Source organism: Myotis yumanensis, unplaced genomic scaffold, assembly GCF_028538775.1.
Source record: "Myotis yumanensis isolate MYYU_CA2020_CCGP unplaced genomic scaffold, mMyoYum1.0.hap1 SCAF_16, whole genome shotgun sequence".
In the NCBI taxonomy this organism is placed as follows: domain Eukaryota; kingdom Metazoa; phylum Chordata; class Mammalia; order Chiroptera; family Vespertilionidae; genus Myotis; species Myotis yumanensis.
The window spans coordinates 30,180,132-30,199,446 of record NW_027223767.1 but is presented as its reverse complement, the minus strand read 5'-3'; the positions used below and the strand labels follow the sequence as shown (position 1 = coordinate 30,199,446).

General features: G+C 43.0%; 2 protein-coding genes across 8 annotated transcripts in view; one reads left to right on the top strand and one right to left on the bottom strand.

Annotated features, from left to right (window-relative positions):
- The window catches only part of ACACA (acetyl-CoA carboxylase alpha), a 259,649-nt gene extending 244,353 nt beyond the window's left edge, over positions 1–15,296 (bottom strand). For all 3 annotated transcript variants that reach the window (XM_070393704.1, XM_070393705.1, XM_070393706.1), the window contains exon 1: positions 14,763–15,296. In XM_070393704.1, coding sequence (XP_070249805.1) covers positions 14,763–14,800 — 38 coding nt within the window. In that variant the 5' untranslated portion in view covers positions 14,801–15,296. The remainder of the gene's footprint in view (positions 1–14,762) is intronic.
- Positions 15,297–15,402: 106 nt separating this feature from the next.
- The window catches only part of TADA2A (transcriptional adaptor 2A), a 44,182-nt gene continuing 40,269 nt past the window's right edge, over positions 15,403–19,315 (top strand). For all 5 annotated transcript variants that reach the window (XR_011468397.1, XM_070393880.1, XM_070393882.1 and 2 more), the window contains exons 1-2: positions 15,403–15,449; positions 17,973–18,097. Coding sequence is in view for 4 of the 5 variants with exons in the window: in XM_070393880.1 (XP_070249981.1) it covers positions 18,073–18,097 (25 nt within the window). In the remaining variant the exon portion in view is untranslated. The remainder of the gene's footprint in view (positions 15,450–17,972; positions 18,098–19,315) is intronic.

Sequence of the window (19,315 nt, the reverse complement as noted above, 5' to 3'; positions counted from 1 at the left end):
TACATAAAGACACATGTTACACAAATAAGATCATACTCTTCATACCATTTTAAAGTTGCCATCTCTTTTTTTGTTAGCATATTACTGCTATATTCCAGTCAAGTCTTAGAAAGGACCAGAAGTCATTCCACCTTTTCTAAGGGTCTAAATCACCCCAATAATTTTTTTTTAATCCTCACCAGAGGATATGTTTTTCATTGATTCTGGAGAGAGTGGGATGGAGAGGGAGAGGGAGAGGGAGGGAGAGAGAGAGAGAAAGAGAGAAACATCAATGTGAAAAAGATACATACATCGATGAGTTGCTTCCTGGACATGCCCTGACTGGGGACTGAACCCAAAACCTGGGTATGCGCCCTGACCAGGAATTGAACCCACAACCCTAACCAACTGTGCCACACCAGCCAGGGCACCACAATACTTTTTTTAAAAAAATATATTTTATTGATTTTTCACAGAGAGGAAGGGAGAGAGATAGAGAGTTAGAAACATCGATGAGAGAGAAACATCAATCAGCTGCCTCCTGCACACCCCCCACTGGGGATGTGCCCGCAAGCCAGGTACATGCCCTTGACCGGAATCGAACCTGGGACCTTTCGGTCCGCAGGCTGACGCTCTATCCACTGAGCCAAACCGGCTTCGGCCACAATACTTTTTGATAGATGCAATGATTATGGTAGGAAGTTGCTTAGAGCAGAGAAGGCACATTAACAGAAACTTCCAATTTAAACTTTTGAAGGTATTGCTGAATGACATTAATAGTTGTATGTGTATGTGTGTTAAAGCATGACTTATTCAATATAAACTTAAAATATACAATTTTATATGTTTTGCCATTTCTTAATTTTTTAGATACACCCGTGTTCTCAAAAAATGAACATGACCCAGGACCAGGTCATTAGGGTCCCTTCTTTTCTGCACACCCAGGCTAGTGCAAGAGGTTACTAATCACAGAGGGTCTTAAAAGGTGGCTCTAGCCCTAATTGTTCTTCCCCTTCTCCCATGTTGGTTTTGAACCGCTTTAAGCACCCTCCAGCAGATTCTGACCTAGAGCACTTTTCCTATGTGTACGTCCAGAACTAGCCATTTTCCAAGGAAGACTTGCTATATGTACTTATGGCTAGGGGCTAGGAACCCTTTTTTTTTTTTTTTTGTCCTGCACAGGTTGACAGTCTTATGGCTCCTCCTCCCCTCACACTCTGATCCTCCACACCTCCTCTCCCACTCTCAGAAAGGATTTCATTTTAGAGTTCATACAATGGCCCCCATGTTGCCTTTAGTTGCCATTTATCTTTTTATATACTAGTATACTTCCTAGTTTGTATCCTTGGAGGTTGTAGTGTATTCTCTACATCTACATTTGTATACCTCTATATTACTCTGTAGCCAACAAAGCACTATGTTCATAGTAGACATTCAGAAAATGTTGGTAACATCATACTACTAAATGGATAGCTGAGGATATCATACCTGATTTTCTAGGAGAAAATGAAGTAACTTTTTTTTTTTTTTTTTAGTAACTTTTATTTTACATCAAAGTTGCTATTGGTTAACCAGGTGGATGCAAATCAATGAAAGGCCATCCTGTAATTGTTGGTAACACTTGAATTCATCTCTCAAGACTTACATGCTTTTCTCTCTCAGATATTTTAAATGTTTTATTTTTAATTTTTAATCCTCACCCGAGGATATGTTTTATTGACTTTAGAGAGGAAGGGGGAGACAGAGAGAGACACATCAATCAGTTGCCTCCTGCACGCACTGACTAGGGATCGAACTTGCAAATTTTTGGTGTACGAAATGATGCTTCAGCCAACTGAACCACCCAGCTTGGGCTTCTCTCATATTTCTTTATCTCATCTTTCTCTTCTTGCTCTGTATTCTAACACTTTCCCTTCCCTTCTTTTTCTTTCCCTTATTCAGTGACCTGACTTGCCAGTCACCCAATACTAAAAATTTCTACTCCCAGAGAATTTAGATCCATGTCTATACTTAGGTTTCAGCCCCCAAAGCGTTTTTTCTTCTACCTAACCCTGCTTCACGTGGTACAGTGTAACAACTAATGCTCTTGGAGCTGTTATTGACCAACTTTCACCAAACGCTTGTGAATTTGCGCCACCCAGTGGCTGAAGTTGCCAACTTCATCCTCTGAAAAAAGCAGTGGGCTAAAATAACAAATGAGAAAGAAGTTATAAGTGCCCTAAATGATGGCTATAAGTGCCCCAATTCACAACAGCCGAATTTTGTCCTATTTTAAGTTATTTTCTAAAACTTAAAATAGGATGGAGAAAGATATGTTCAGAGGTATAGTGTCATGGTCTCCCCAAAATAAGATGATATCCAGAAGACTCTTTTAGCATTTCTTCAGGTCACTACTGCTCCCTACTGCTCCAAAAATGAATAAATAGTGCAGACAACAGCGAAAAGTCCTAATTGCCCTCTAGAAGAATCAAACATTCAACAGAAGAGACACTGACTTTGAAGACATAAGCTATACAACACAATAATATCATATAGTAATTTAACTTATTTATTCTACAATAAATTTTCTTAGACACGTTTATGTCTAGGACATATGCCAAGGAGTAGAATTCATTGTTCAACTTTGCTAAATGCATATTGTTTTCCAATGCCCCAGCGGTAAAGAGAGTCTCTATTATTTCACACTCTAACTTGGAAATCTCAGACTAAAATTTTGCCAATCTTTTGGCTATAAAGTATGTAGTATATTGTTGTTGTTCTTATGTGCATTTTCATGCTTACTAGTGAAGTTGAGCATCTTTCCATATATTTATTTGCTTCAGGTTTTCTTTTGCTTGCTTATAACCTCTCCCTTTTTTTCTACTGGGTGATTAGTGTTTTGTTTTTTTTTAATTGAGCTGTACAGTCTTGTATTCCTGACTATACAGTAGGCCGTATGAATCTGTGGGTTCTACATCCACAGATTCAACCAACTGTGGATAGAAAATATTTTTTTTTAATGTTACGTTGTTGCTGACATGTATCATGTTGTTAGTTCTGTTTTGTGGGATTTTTAGACATACCTGTCAATAGCTTTTAAATGCAGCCATAGAAGGCAATATGAAAATAGATTCTTGGAGGCAATGGGACTCGCAGAGCTTCAGAGCCTGACAGTTGCTTATTTATGGGTATATCTGCATATCAAGGAATATTACATTAGAAATACACTGTAGACTGCAACATGTTTCACAAAGGATTAGTATTCAGGAATATAGTAGTCTCCTTTATCCATGTAAGATATGTTCCAAGACCCCCCAGTGGATGCCTGAAACCGAAGATAGTACCAAACCCTATATATACACTATGTTTTTTCCTATACATGCATACTTACGACAAAGTTTAATTTATAGATAAGGTACAGTAAGAGATTAACAACAATAACTAGTAATAAAATAGAACAATGATAACAATACACTGTAATAAAAGTTATGTGAACCCTAACCGGTTTGCCTTAGTGGATAGAGCGTCAGCCTGCAGACTGGAGGGTCCCAGGTTCAATTCCGGTCAAGGGCATGTACCTTGGTTGCGGGCACATCCCCAGTAGGGGATGTGCAGGAGGCAGCTGATGGATGTTTCTCTCTCATAGATGTTTCTAACTCTCTACCCCTCTCTGTAAAAAATCAATAAAATATATTTTTTTAAAAAGTTATGTGAATGTGATGTCTCTCTCCTCCCCACCCCAACCTGGGATAAGCTGGACAAATGGATGATTCACGTCCCAGGAGGGACAGAGGAAATGGGGCAAGCTTTCATTATGGCATGCAATTTAAAACGTGAAGTGTTGGAGAAACCAGATGGCGGCATAGGTAAACACCGGAAATTGCTGCCTCGCATAACCACTTCAAAAATACAACTAAAGGACAACACGGACATCATCCAGAACCACAGGAAGGCTGGCTGAGTGGAAATTCTACAACTAGAAGGAAAGAGAAAAGCACACTGAGACTCAGAGGAGGTGCGGAAGTAAAGTGCAGAGGTACGGAGGCGCATGTGGAAAGGGCTGGCAACTGAGGACGCGGTTGTCTTTTTCAATTGGGAGAGAGGCGCATGCTCCCGACTGCTCTGAACTCCAGTTCCGGGCGAGTCACTGGGGACCCAGGCTCATACGGGGAGAAACTGGACTGTCTGACAGCGAGCAGAACTCGGAACTCGAGGGCGGCTTTCTCTCAGAGGTGCTTGCAGAGATTACCACGGGAGACTGAGACCCGGGGCCTCTTAGGGCAGGACTGAGGATCAGCCATAGCTGTTTGCTCCACCCTGTTGATTCCCTGAGACCCCGCCCCACCCAGGCTGTGTGCAGAGGCTTTTGCATATGAATGTCCTGGCCCTTTGCAATCTAAAATTATCAAACAAACTGCAGCTGAGTTAGAGAGACCCAGAACATCCAAAAGAAGGCCCAAGGCCCCACAGCAGCTTGCACTGCTTCACAGCTGGGCCTCATCTGGGCACCTCCAAATCCCAAACAAAGAGGAATCTGCAGATCTCTCCGTAGCTCCTGCTGGGTAGCCTCAGGCAGAGGCTAAATTAGCACCTCCTTAGAGATCCAAGTGACAGTGTACCCAATGGTCAGAGTGGGACCATCCAGATTACAACTCCTCGGATCCATAAGGGACACATTCAGGGAGCAGACTCATTGAGCACCAAAGCCCCACTGAAGCAAGTCTTGCCCCATAAGGGTGTCTCCAGCACAGAAGTTCTCCCACCATAGACACAGCTGATTCTCACAGCCAATTGGCCTGGAGGTCAATTCCTCCCAGTGATACCAACTACAATCAAGGCTTAACTACAACAAGACTATGCACACAGCCCACAAAGGGGTGCACCAAGAGTGTCCACCTCAGGTAATTGGGGAGGCTGATCTACTGGGCCCTATAGGACACCTAGCACACAAAGCCACTCTACCAACACAGGGCAGCATAAAAAATGCGGAGACAAAGAAACAGGTCACAAATGACAGAAATGGAGGAAAGCAAACTACTGGATATAGAGTTCAAAACCACAGTTATAAGGTTTTTCAAGAATTTTCTAGAAACCACCAATAAATTTAGTGAGACCCTCACTAAATCTAGTGAGACCCTCGAGGATATGAAAAAGGACCAACTAGAAATTAAGCATACACTGACTGAAATAAAGAATATTATACAGACACCCAATAGCAGACCAGAGGATTGCAAGAATCAAGTCAAAGATTTGAAATACGAAGAAGCAAAAAACACCCAACCGGAAAAGCAAAATGAAAAAGAATCCAAAAATATCAAGATAGTGTAAGGAGCCTCTGGGACAACTTCAAGCAAACCAACATCCGAATTATAGGGGTGCCAGAAGAGAGAGAGCAAGATACTGAAAACCTATTTGAAGAAATAATGACAGAAAACTTCCCCTTCCTGGTGAAAGAAATAGACTTACAAGTCCAGGAAGGGCAGAGAACCCCAAACAAAAGGAATCCAAAGAGGACCACACCAAGACACATCATCATTAAAATGCCAAGAGCAAAAGACAAAGAGAGAATCTTAAAAGCAGCAAGAGAAAAACAGTTAGTTACCTACAAGGGAGTACCCATAAGATTGTCAGCTGATTTCTCAACACAAACTATGCAGGCCAGAAGGGAGTGGCAAGAAATATTCTAAGTGATGAATAGCAAGAACCTACAACCAAGATTACTTTACCCAGCAAAGCTATCATTCAGAATTGAAGGTCAGATAAAGAGCTTCACAGATAAGAAAAAGCTAAAGGAGTTCATCACCACCAAACCAGGATTATATGAAATGCTGAAAGGTATTCTTTAAGAAGAGGAGGAAGAAGAAAAAGGTAAAGATACAAATTATGAACAACAAATACACATCTATCAACAAGTGAATCTAAAAATCAAGTGAATAAATAATCTGATGAACAGAATGAACTGGTGATTATAATAGAATCAGGGACATAGAAAGGGAATGGCCTGACTATTCTTGGGGGGGAAAGGGGTATGGGGGGTGCGGGAAGAGATTGGACAATAATCGTGCACCTATGTAAGAGGACAGTGGGTGGGGAGTGAGGGCGGAGGGTGGGGTGAGAACTGGGTGGAGGGGAGTTATGGGGGGAAAAAAGAGGAACAAATGTAATAATCTGAACAATAAAGATTTAATAAAAAAATCTGATGAACAGAATAAACTGGTGAATATAATAGAATCAGGGGCATAGAAAGGGAGTGGACTGACTACTCTTGGCGGGGGGGAAAGGGGTATGGGGGGTGCAGGAAGAGACAAAAATCGTACACCTATGGATGAGGACAGTGGAGGGGCGGGTAAGGGCAGAGGGTGGAGTGGGAACCGGGTGAAGGAGAGCTATGGGGGGGGGGAAAAGAGGAACAACTGTAATAATCTGAATCAATAAAGATTTAATTAAAAAATAAAATAAAACGTGAACTGTTTATTTCTAGAATTTTCCATTTAATATGTTCAGACCATGATTGATCACCGGTAACTGAAACCATGGAAAGCAAGACCACAGATAAGGAGGCACTAATGTAATATTCTGTATTTCTCAGGAGCCATTTGATTTTCCTTAAAAAATGTTACATATCTTTGCTGGGATCCGTTACCTTCTAAGATTGTATAAAGTATGGTTAGAGGATGGGGGTAGAAGTTTGAATCTCTACTATTCTACCTGCTTTTACCCTCAATGGCCATCAGTTTCTACATCAGCAAAATGGGATTAACAATATTTTCCTTAAAAGGTTTTTAAGGTCTAAAATAAGAAAACATATTTTGTGTGCTTTGAGCAGTGAATGGCTATTTTCAGTACCAAGTAGGGAGGAGAACCCTGCAGTGCCATTTTGAAGAGTGTGAACCCCGAGAAAGAATATCTGCCAACAAAGGCTCATTGTGATTAATTGGGCCCAAATTCATAACCAGAATTTAACAGCCACTGATTACAGAGGGCTCTCACACATAGGACACGTCAGGGGAAAGCCATAGACTGAGCTGCCAAGCTTCCTGCATGGAGCTCCTGCCCTCACTTCATAAAGAAACTCCTGGTATTGTATTTGGACCAATGGGACTAAGATCTTCCCGTCCAATTGGAGCTGTGCAGCCATATCCTCATTTGCATAAGTTACTAACCAAGCAGAGCAGCTCCACAACAACCAACCAGCCTGTGTGAGCTGGCCAAACAGAACAGTGCAATTTGGAACAAAACTGTGTGACTTTGGAGTCCTCATTTGCATAGAAATGGACCAATCAGGGACACAGACAAGAACTTCTTTCTATATAAGCCAGCGTCCCCTGTTAGGATGGGGTGCATTTTCCACTGCATTTCCCCAGCTTGCACACTGTAAAGCTTGAACTGCAACATTAGAGCTATAATATAACAGTTGGCAACACTAGACCTGTAATATAGGCTACTTTACTACTTCATTTGAGCAGTTTAGCTTGAGCTGCTTCACTTGAGCTGATTCTCTGGAAACCTTTCACTCAAAAGTTTCTCCCTTTACCACACCCCAGACTGGGGACTCCTGTTAGCACTGAATAGGTAGCAGTGAATTTTGCTTGACAATAGTTTATCTGTGTATGTGAATAGGTGATTAAATAGAAAAGGATTTCAGAGAAAACTGTTGTCCTTGCCATGATTATAGATTCTAGAAAATTAATAAAGTGAGCAAACACCAAAAAATGTGTTTGGCTGTGTAAAAATAACCAATTACAGTAATTTATGTAAACAGCTTAGCATTTAAGGTCTAATTATCATGCAGCACAACAATTACACATATCATTAAATATGCATCAGATTAACCTTGTTAGTTTTGATTACAATAGTAAAGAACTTGCTCTGTACTGTGAGGAATAGTCTTATAGTTAATTGATTATAATATATGTCTGTTCACTATTTACATTAATTAAATGGGATGGAGCTCCTGAGTTTGTTCTGCATTCAAGGTAAGTCAGGATTAATTGTCCTTGATTACAACTATGCATTTGCCCTATGACCTGTGAGATAATGTACATTCTCATTACTTTTTTGTTTTGTTTTATTGATTTAAGAGAGGTCTGATGCACAAAATTCATGCAAAGGGCTCAGCCCAGCTGCCACCGCGGTGGCTGCCTTGGCCCCCACCGCCGCAGCTTCGCCCAGAAGGTTGTCTGGAAGGACGTCTGGAGGGACATCCAGTCTAATTAGCATATTACCCTTTTATTATTATAGATAGACAGGAAGGGAGAGGGGACGAGAGAAACATCAATGTGAGAGTGTAACATCAACCGGCTGCCTCTGACACACCCCCAGCCCACAACCTGGGCATATGCCCCAATCAGGAATTGAACCAGCAACCCTTCAGTGCACAGGAGGGTGCCCAACCAAGGGAGCCATACTGGCCAGGGCTCACTCTAATAGTTTTGTAGTGAAAAAGGTACTAAAGAGACAGGGAGCAAAAGAAATTCTGTTTAATTGCATGGTGCTCTGTTCTGGATATGTTTATTGATTTTAGACAGAGGGAAAGGGAGAGAGAAAAATTGATGTGAGAGAGAAACATTTATGGTGTCTCCTGTACATGCCCCAACTGGTGAACAAACCCACAACCCACAATCTAGAACAACTCCTAAACAAGCCCCAGGGTTATTTCATGGAGCATTTGTAGAATTAAAATTACCATTATAATTTATTTGTCTACCACCATGAATTAGGTACTACACATACATCATCATAAAACTCTTATTAAGTATCCTATTTTTCATTTTACATATGAGAAAAGAGGCACAGATAATAACTTGCCTAAATTCTTAAAGGTAGTAAAAGCTGGTGACAGGATTCAAATTAAGGAAAGTCCATGCTTTTTAAATTATATTAAACTGTGTCAGGTTCCTTACAAATCATAATTCAAACACTAGGCACTTGCTGGTTGCAAAGAATATAAACTGCCTGTCATCGAATGATGCAAAATATTTTCGGAGCCTGTTTGACAGTCAAAAGGTGGAGGCCCTGTATAGTAGGCTAAAAAGTATGTAGCTAGGCTGCCGAGTAGGCATTTTAAAGTTTTCTGGTAAACAGAAGTCACGCAGCAACAATACATTCCTAGTTTTCCTAACTTTTTGGATTCTACCCAAAGCCTGATGAATCATGACACTGACACCCTGCACTTTTTGTAGATCAAAAGCAGTCAGTGAGATAGGAAGAGGCAGAAGAAATGGGAAAGCAAAGGTTTAGATTCATGAAAACTCTGTGTAATGGCCATAGCATTATGTAAATCTTGATTTCTAACTTCCATTTTAACTAGTCAGAGGAAGTTTATTAGTTACACTTGGACAGATCTGCTTTTTCTTTTCTAGCCCCAAAGAGCCCAACCCAATCCCAAAGGGCTAAGGCTAGCCCCTAAGCAGTACCTATTCTTCCAGCAGGCCCAAGGAACTCAGCCTCAGTGTGTCAGAGCGATTCCCACAGGCATCTCTGGACAGCTATAATTTTAATTCTAGTTGTGCTACCTGGTAACATTGCTTGGTGTTCTGTTCTGGAAACTTACCTATTTCTAGTTGACAATTGCTCATTTAAATAATGACAAAATTCTAATGCTGAGCACTGGCCAATCTAACCTAGCACAACTTTTTTTTTTTTTTTTTAATCTTCACTGGAGGATATGTTTATGGTGTAAGTGATTTTACCTCTTTGAGACTCATTTTTCCTTATTTGTAAAGTAGGTTGCAGCAGGGCTCTTATGCAGAAAAAATTTTCTCCCTCTTGTTCACCTTTGAGATCTTTAGGACCGTCCTACTTATGCAGAAGCATCCCCAGACAGGTCTCACTGTGTAGAGAAATGACTATAGGTAAACCTTACATTTCTTCTTTTTAAAAAAAATATATTTTATTGATTTTTTACATAGAGGAAGGGAGAAGGATAGAGAGTTAGAAACACCGATGAGAGAGAAACATCGATCAGCTGCCTCCTGCATGCCCCCTACTGGGGATGTGCCCCCAACCAAGGTACATGCCCTTGACTGGAATCGAACCTGGGACCCTTCAGTCTGCAGGCTGACGCTCTATCCACTGAGCCAAACCGGTTAGGGCAAACCTTACATTTCTTTAGGTATATTAACAGAGGTGCCTCAACCCTTCCTCTGCAGACTGGTCATAGTTTGGGTGGATCAAATTAAATAAGCACTCTAGGAATTTCCTGGAAGGAAAAGGATTCTTTAATTCCTTTGACTAGGGTGGCCACAAAGAGACAAAGAGAGAGAGGCACAGAGTGATGGGGGAGGCGAGCAGGAGGGAGGATTGCAATGCTCCTGATGAAGAGGCAGTAGCAGAGGCTAAGGAGGAACCAATCCTGAACTAGGCCTTGAGAACTTACATCCTTGAGGCTCAGGCCTTTTGTGGGGTGAAGCCCTCTCTACTCAGTGCATCTCAGAAAGACTCCGAGACTTGAGGAGCCTTTGTAATTGGCCAAGGGCTGGGCCCAGAATTGGAATCTCTGGCTAATTTACATTGACTGGGTATATCTCAGAGTTTAAAGGGGAGGAAGTTGAAACCTAGAAGGCATAGCTAGACTTTTAGACTTTCTGTTTTTATCTATTTGTATACTAAACTATAAAGAGCCACCTCAGCTCTAGCAGGTGTTCTCAGTGGTTAGAGCATCAGCTTGTGCACCAAAGGGTGGAGGGGTTGATTCCTGATCAAAGGCACCCTGATCAGGATGCGTGCGGGAGACAGAAGATGGATGTGTGTCTCTCTCTCTCTCCTCACTCCTCCTCCCTTCCACTCTCTGTAAAAATCAGTGAGGATTAGCAACAACAACAAATAAAACACAAAAAGCCACCTCAGTTTATAGGAAGAACATTAGATGAAATAAAGTTTATAAAGTTCTTTCAGCACTCTGGTCATAGTAAGTATTAAAAATGGTAGAGAATCATTTCCATAGGGAGGGAGGGAAGCTCAGACACTACACTTTTGGTTCCAATCACTGAAGCTTAGTAGTTGAAGAGTTGTTGGGATATTCTGGACTTAGTCAATGGCAGTCACATCACAGAGCCTGACAGTATGATATAATTTTCCTTGTTGGGTTTCAAAGTCAATTTCTTTTTTTTTTTTTTTTTTTTAAATATATTTTTATTGATTTTTTTTTACAGAGAGGAAGGGAGAGAAATAGAGAGTCAGAAACATCGATGAGAGAGAAACATCGATCAGCTGCCTCCTGCACAGCTCCCACTGGGGATGTGCCCGCTACCCAAGTACATGCCCTTGACCGGAATCGAACCCGGGACCCTTCAGTCCGCAGGCTGACGCTCTATCCACTGAGCCAAACCGGTTTTGGCACAAAGTCAATTTCTTTTTTTTTTTTTTTTTTTTTTTTTTTAATATATTTTTATTGATTTTTTACAGAGAGGAAGGGAGAGAGATAGAGAGTCAGAAACATCGATGAGAGAGAAACATCGATCAGCTGCCTCCTGCACACCTCCCACCGGGGATGTGCCCGCAACCAAGGTACATGCCCTCGACCGGAATCGAACCTGGGACCCTTCAGTCCGCAGGCCGACGCTCTATCCACTGAGCCAAACCGGTCTTGGCAAAGTCAATTTCTTAAATTAGTTATGAATAAAAGGGCTTGGAGAATGTGCTAAGTCCTGAAGTTCAGTTTTCCAAAATATTAGCCCAACATGGACTAATCTTGGATATTATTAAATTTCAACTTAGAAAGGATAAAAGGTGTTTTTTCAGGTTCCTTTATAAATGTTTAGTGAGGGGAACAAGACGGTTATCTCTGCTATGACAGGTTAAATACAAGCTGCCCTGGAAGCATGTAAAGGGTCCACTTAACTCAGACTTGGGGCCAGGAGAGGTGTTTCTGAGGAAGTGATGTTTCGGTTGAAGTGGAGGTACCTTGGTAAAGGAAGCTTGGAAGGAACAGAGTGCATAAGAAAAGCTGAGATGCTTCCGTCTGGCTGGAGAATGAAATGTGAGATGGGGCAGTGATGACAGAAATAGGAAGACACTACGCCATGAAGGGCCTTCTACAAAGAGTGACCATATAATTTACTAGAGGCCCAGTGCACGAGATTTGTGCATGGAGGCATGGAGGGGCGGGGTGGGGGGCAGGGGGTCCCTCAGCCTGGCCTGTGCCCTCTCGCAGTCTGGGAGCCCTCGGGGGATGTCCCTCCACCTCCGCTGCGCTCACCAGTCTTGAGACAGCTCTGGCTGAGCAGTGCTCCCCTTGTGGGAGTGCACTGACCACCAGGGGACAGCTCCTGCATTGAGCGTCTGCCCCCTGGTGGTCAGTGTACATCATAGCAATCGGTTATTCCGCCGTTCAGTTGATTTGCATGTTACCCTTTTATTATATAGGATTGTACAGACTGAGACACTTCTGAGAGTGAAATGAGACAATATTACTAATTATATGGGGACAATAGTAGGAGTAAACCAGGACTGTCCTGAGCAAATCGGAACTTATGGTCACCCTTCTTGTAAGCCACGTTCAGGTGCTTGAACCTCCAGTGAAAGCAAAGATTGGATATCTTCTCTGTTTACCTTATACATTTTGCCTGAGTGACTTCATCCATACCTTTGCCTTTACTTGCTCATTTCACAAATATTCATCCAGGATGCACTTTTGGGAACTGAGGTCACAAAGAAGAAAAGACACAGTGTCTGTCCTCAAGCTCTGTCTAAAGAGGACACATATTCCAAGAAACAATTCTCATACAATTATACAATTTTAGTCCTGGCCTCTCCTCTGAGCTCTAAACTCATATATGTCATTTTCACTCCGATTATCACAAAACACAGATTTGAAAAATAACTTTTATTTTCCTCCAAATCTCTGTTCCTCATCAGTGCTAGTCTTCTCACTGTGCATTTCCATTTCTCCATATCCTTCTTAAGCACAATGTCTAAACGGGGGCTTAGAATTCTGATGAGGGCCTAACGTCAATTGAAGAGGAAGGGTAATTTTCAGGTGTTGAAATGCAATGTTTCTAATGGATAGATCCCAGTATTATGTGGGACTGTTTTTCCACAACTGTACATTAATAATTCATATTCAGATTGTTGACAACCATGACATCCAGATCTGGACATATGACCTCGCCAGGCAGTTTAGGTGAAAAAGACATGAAGGTAAGTCCTAAGTGTTTGACCCTATCTCCTCTTTGTGGAGAATGTGAGAGTGGTTGCAAAGGTGTAGGTGAAATACCAATGTAATAATAAACTATCTGTTGAACAATTGCTGTGTAAAAAGGGCAATTTTAATGTTTCCACACAGCTTCCAGAGTAATTCTCCACAAAGCTTCCAGAGTAATCCTTTTAAAGCAAATCTGATTACTCCTTGGCTCTCAACCCTACCACTGTATTCTATCATGTCCCAATAAAATCCAAGTCCAACCAAATCCAAAGTCAGATGATACAGGATCAGGCTTCTGACTGTTTCACACCTTATTTCTCTAATTTGGTGTGCTCCAGCCATATGGTCTCCTTGCTGCTTCTCCAACATGCCAACCAAGCCCCTGTCTTAGGGCCACTGCCAATGGCCATTTCTCTTCCCCTAGAATAGATTCCCTCTAGAAATCCACATAGCTGCCTCCCTCATTTAATGATTAGATTTCTACCTATGTGCTCTTCCCTTAGGAGGCCTTCTTTGTCTATCCTATCTAAAAGAGCATTCCCCATATCCTTCTTGGCCCTTTATCCTGATTTTTCCCCCCAGAAAACTTGACACATCACTGGACATTATCTTTATTTAGCAATATATTCTGTTACTAGAAGCCCAGTGCATGAATTCATGCACCAGTGGGGTCCCTCAGCCTGGCCTGTGGGATTGGGCCAAAACCAGCTCTCCGACATCCCCCAAGGGGTCCCACATTGTGGGGGGGGCGCAGGCCAGGCTGAGGGACCCCACTAGTGCATGATCGGCCGGGGAGAAAAGTGGGAAGTTGACCAGCTGGGGAGGGATCTGGGAGGGCTCCAGGGTGTGTCCAGCTAGTCTTGCTCAGGATGATCCGCCAGACCCCAGCAGCAAACTAACCTATTGGTTGGAGCATCTGCCCCCTGGTGGTCAGTGCACGTCACAGCAAGTGGTTGAGCAGCCTTAGCATATTATTAGCATATTACGCTTTGATTGGTTGAATGGCTGACCAGACACTTAGCATATTAGGCTTTTATTATATTGGATTGCTTATTGTCATCCTCCCCACTATTATAAGAGGCAGACTTTATTTTGTTCACTGCTGAATTCCTAGCACCCAGAACATGTCTGCTCATTAAATATTTGTTGAGTGAATAAATAGGTTTTCAGGATACAACAAATGCAAAACGACTCTATATTTATTGATGCACAGGAAAATGTCTGCAAAGTATATAGCAAGATGTTAACTAACATTCGAGAGCTGCTTTTCACAATCTTTTTGCTGATTTTTTTTTTTTTACAATGAACTTGTCTCTTACATACTAAAAAATGAATTAAAAAAAAGCCTCATAGGCCGTGTAAATGAATTCTAAAAGAGGTTAGGCAAATTTACGAAAGACAAACTTCTAAACAGATGTACCAGCCTAATGGTTAAGACAGACCACAGTTTGAATCTCCTTGGCCAACACTTTGTAGCAGTGTGATCCCAAGTTATTTATAAACCAGAGTCTAAATGTCTTCACCTGGAATCACAACGTTGTGTTGGAAGATTAAATGAGACCATGCACGTAACCTCCTCTGTCCAACGCCTGGCATGCAACACATACTCGACATAGGGTAGCTATGATAAGAATTAGCAGTAACAAGAGTTAGGACATACCTAGCCCTCAAGATTGACATCAGAGCGGACCACCACATCCTCTCATCACTGCGCCTCAATCTGGGCCTCTGAAGCCCCAAGGCGGGCTGGTTCTCTCCAGAGGAGATAACGTCGGCCGTCCAGAAGCATCGGAATACAACGTGCCCCGCACACCCTTAAACCATTCAGTCTGGAAAATCCATGAGCAGCTCTCCAGCACCCGGATTCCGGAGGCGGCCACCGAGTCCCTTGGCCTCAATTTCCTTCGCTGCTGCAACAGGGTGTGAGAATGTTAAAAAACACAACAGCAGGGCAGGACCGGCCCGCCCCGCCGCACGGGGGGCGCTCCGGAGGGGCTCACTCGTCACTCGGCCCCGGCGAGCCTCTGCTGACCCACAACGCACCTCCCGGGAAAAGTCATTGCCGGTCGGACTCAAAGTCAGGCCAGCGGCTCCCGCGCGTTCTCCCAGGCCTCGGTCAGAGAGAGGGCAGCAGCGGGCTCGCCGGGAGGCCCGGGCGCCGGCCGGGAGGGTGGGAAAGGCGCGCAGTACGGGAAGGCCCCGGAGGGAAAGGGGCGGAGCCCGCGGGCGCGCGGCGGCGCGAGGGGGTGGGGCGAGCTCGCGCTTGCGCCGCTCGGGAGCGAGCGCGCAGCCCAGGGCGCGCACGTGGCTGGCTGCTCCTCGGCGTGGAGCAGGGGGACTCGGCGAGGTGAGGCACGCGGCGCTGCGGGACGGCGGCGGCGGGCTCGAGCCCCTCTAGCGGGACGTAAAGGAGGGGAGGACCGCGAGGTGCGGTGGGGGGTCGGGGTCGGGGTGCGGGGCCCGGAGACCGGGAAGACGCGGCACGGGGGCGGGCGGGAGGCGTCCGGCCACGTCGCGCTGTCGGGGAGGGCGGGGCGTGACCCATCAGGCCCCGCCCCTGGATCAGGCCCCGCCCCTCGGCGAGCCTGGCGTGTCCCACTCTGCATTCCCGTCTCTGCAGCGCAGCGCAACCCGGCTCAGGACAGTCGGTGTGGGTCACGCCCCTACCCACGTTTCCTAGTGGGTTTTCACGCAGGCCTTCCACAGACAGTAGGCACTTGGGCTTCCCTATTTGCGGCTCAGGCTGACTGAAGCGCCGGGAAATGACTTGCCCGAGGTCCTATGGCTCATCAGGAACTGAGGGAGGATTTGACCCTTGTCTGCAAAACGCACAGCCCGCACCCGGCCTCTGCACCGCGCTGAGTGCTGCTGTCCGCGTGCCTCCCGTCCTCCCTGTGACCTGTTTGAATTTGGCAGATGTGGATTGGGAGGCAGCACGCACACCCTTTCATGGGTGTTAGTGTCAGAACTGTCTCGTGAGAAGAAGAAAGAAGATTCTGTTGATTGAAATAGTGCTGCTTATGACGTCGAGTGTTTATACATCCTTAACGTGACCCTCTCCCTTAGCCTCTGTGGGAATGGCGCCGCTGTTGGCTGCCTGAAAGACATTGCAATACAAGTAGCAACCTTTCAGGGCTTCCTTTCCTTTGAAACAGCATGGTGCCTCAGAGGGTTCAAAGAAATAATCCACGGACAGTGGTACCACAATACCTGGCATATGAGAAAAGTTCAGTACATGTTGGTCATGATTGTATGGCCACGTGCGTAATACCCCTGCTAAATTCATTTTTCTTCAAAGACTAACTTTTTTCCGGAGACTAAAGCAGAGGGAGAATTCGTCTACCCTAGCCCACCCCCCAAAAAGACATTGACTAGTATTTGTCTATTACATTTGTGTTTACTGAGTTCTTTCCGTGTGCTTGGTACTTTTAAAGCATACCAATTTGTATTGGGTGTAGTCCCTGCTTTTATTTCGTCTAAAAATTGGGGGAAATATGCATGCAGAAATAATCCTCACAAATTAGAATGTGAAAAACGCCACAAAAGAGGTAAAAACTAGGAGAGTATAGAAGAAGGTGGGATGTGGGGGGTTTTTTGTTTTTGTTACTTTTAATCCACAGTGACTTTTTAAAAAAAATACTATTTTACTGGTTTTAGAGAGAGAGGAAGGGAGGAAGAGAGAGAGAGAGAAACATTGATGAGTGAGATGAGCAAGAAACGCCAGTTCTGGGGATGGAGCCTGAAACCTGGGCATGTGCCCTGACTGGGAATCGAACTGGTGACCTCTTGGTGCATGGGTCAATGCTCAACCAGTGAGCTACACTGTCTGAGCTATTTTCTTGCTTTAGTGTGAAATATGATTTCATTTCTGCCTTTAGGAAGAAACTGTGTACATTGGACATACCTATTGAATATTTATTCAAAGAGTAAATTACTGAACAAATGTATGTTCTAATAGATAGGATTCCTTGGTTTCTAGCAACAGAACTCATTCAAATTTAAGTATTGGAAAGATAGAGAAATAAGAAAAACAACAACAACTATGCCCTGACCAGTTTGGCTCAGTGGGTAGAGCGTCGGCCTGCGGACGCAAGGGTCCCAGGTTCGATTCCAGTCAAGGGCATGTACCTTGGTTGTGGGCACATACCCAGTGGGGAGTGTGCAGGAGGCAGCTGATCGATGTTTCTCTCTCATCGATGTTTCTAACTCTCTATCTCTCTCCCTTCCTCTCTGTAAAATATCAACAATATATATTAAAAAAAATAAATAAGAAAAAAAAATAAAATAGTTGGGCCACCTTTGGAGATGGGGATCTCAACAGCCAGAGCTCATGGACCAAATATTTGATTAATGAATGTTTGAGCTCCAACTGCCTTCTGTCCTTGTATGTCTTAGATTCCGATTTTTCTAAGAAGAGATCTGGTTGCTTTAGCTATTGTGAGGGTAGAGAAGGACGTATTTCAATTGGCAACCCCACTGAACCATATGAAATGTCTGAGAGTCAGTTTCCCGAAGGAAGGGGGCTCAGGAGAGGAGAAAACCAATAGTTGTCTATTAGAACTATGTAGCTTTTGTAGAGGGCACCATGGTACATAATTTACATGGATTTTGATAGTTAATCCTTACAACACCTCTAGGAGGTAGAAACTATTATAAGTACCGCGCGTTAACGGATTGCGCGACTGGAGCTCCAAGAAACTATTATAATCATACCCATTTTATTGGAGGGGAAACAGGATTATAGAGATAAAATATTTGCTTAATGTTACAGAACTCGGATGTAGTAGAGTTGAGTACATTGCATTATTTTCTCTTCATCTTGTCCCTTTGAATTATTTCCTGATCCATGTGCAACTTTGTTTGTTCATAGGGGGTCATCAAACTTTGGTGTGTGTTGGCCAGTTCCGAAATCTCCTTGAAGGGGCACTGCATTGAGGAAGATCAAAGCAGCAGTCTTTGCCAATTAAGGAATGGACCGTTTGGGTTCCTTTAGCAGTAAGTACTGTGTGAACAAGTCTCAGGTGAATATTAATAGCAAACTGAAGTAGGAGTTGATCAAAGAGGAAAAATAAGCACTTTGAAGTTAAACAAAGCCCCTGTGAATCTGATCCTAAAGGAATAAGAGTATCAACTCAAAGTAAAATCAATTAATATTTATTGATTGCCCACTGAACATATAACACAAACATATCACCCTAGATCTTATAAGAAAACTAAGATCAAATGGACCAAACATAGTATGTTTAACCTGCAGATGGATTTATTTTATTTTATTTACTTTATTTTATCTTTGTTGTTTTATTTATTTTTTATTTTTATTTTTTACTGATTTCAGAGAGGAAGGGAGAGGGAGAGAGAGATAGAGACATCAATGATGAAAGAGAATCATTGATTGGCTGCTTCCTACATGCCTCCTACTGGGGACCGAACTTACAACCTGGGCATGTGCCCTGACCAGGAATCCAACCATGATCTCATGGTTCATAGGTTGGTGCTCAACCGCTGAGCCACACTGACTGGGCTGGATGGATTTCTTTAAAAAGCAGATGGATTCCCAGTAACACATTTGTGATGCCTTGATAAGAAATGATGTTTGGTAGAAAAAAGGAAATACCCTTCTCCCTGCAACCCGGCATGTGCCCTTGACTGGGACTTTTCAGTGCATGGGACAGTGCCCAACCAACAGAGCCACACTGGCCAGGGCCCTTCTCAATTTTTAAAAGTTCTTTGTAATATTAGGGATTTTAGCCCTTTATGATATGTTTGCAGATACTTTCAATTTATTAGCTTTTTTACTTTGCTTCTGGTGTTTTTTGCCAAGAAAGAGTTTTTTGTTTGTTGGCTTTGTTTATGCACTCAAATTTATTAACCTTTTCCTCCCTTGGATTTTGAATGACGATAAAAAAGCCTTTCCCTACTCATAAGTTATAGAAAAGTTTTCTATTCCTAGTTTATAAAAAAAAATGTACCTTTGTGAAGGACACTTTGACTATATATATATCAAAAATGCTCTGTATACCAGTTTTAATTCTAGGAAAATACATATCCTAAGGAACAAAATGTGAAAAGTTATATATACAAGAACATTAATCTCAGCATTCTTTATAATAGTAAAAAGTTGGAAACGATTATTATAAATGTCCACCAATTGGGAACTGTGTAAATTAGTTGTTCTCAACCTTATGAGACCCAGTGATATATTTTTTAAAAATA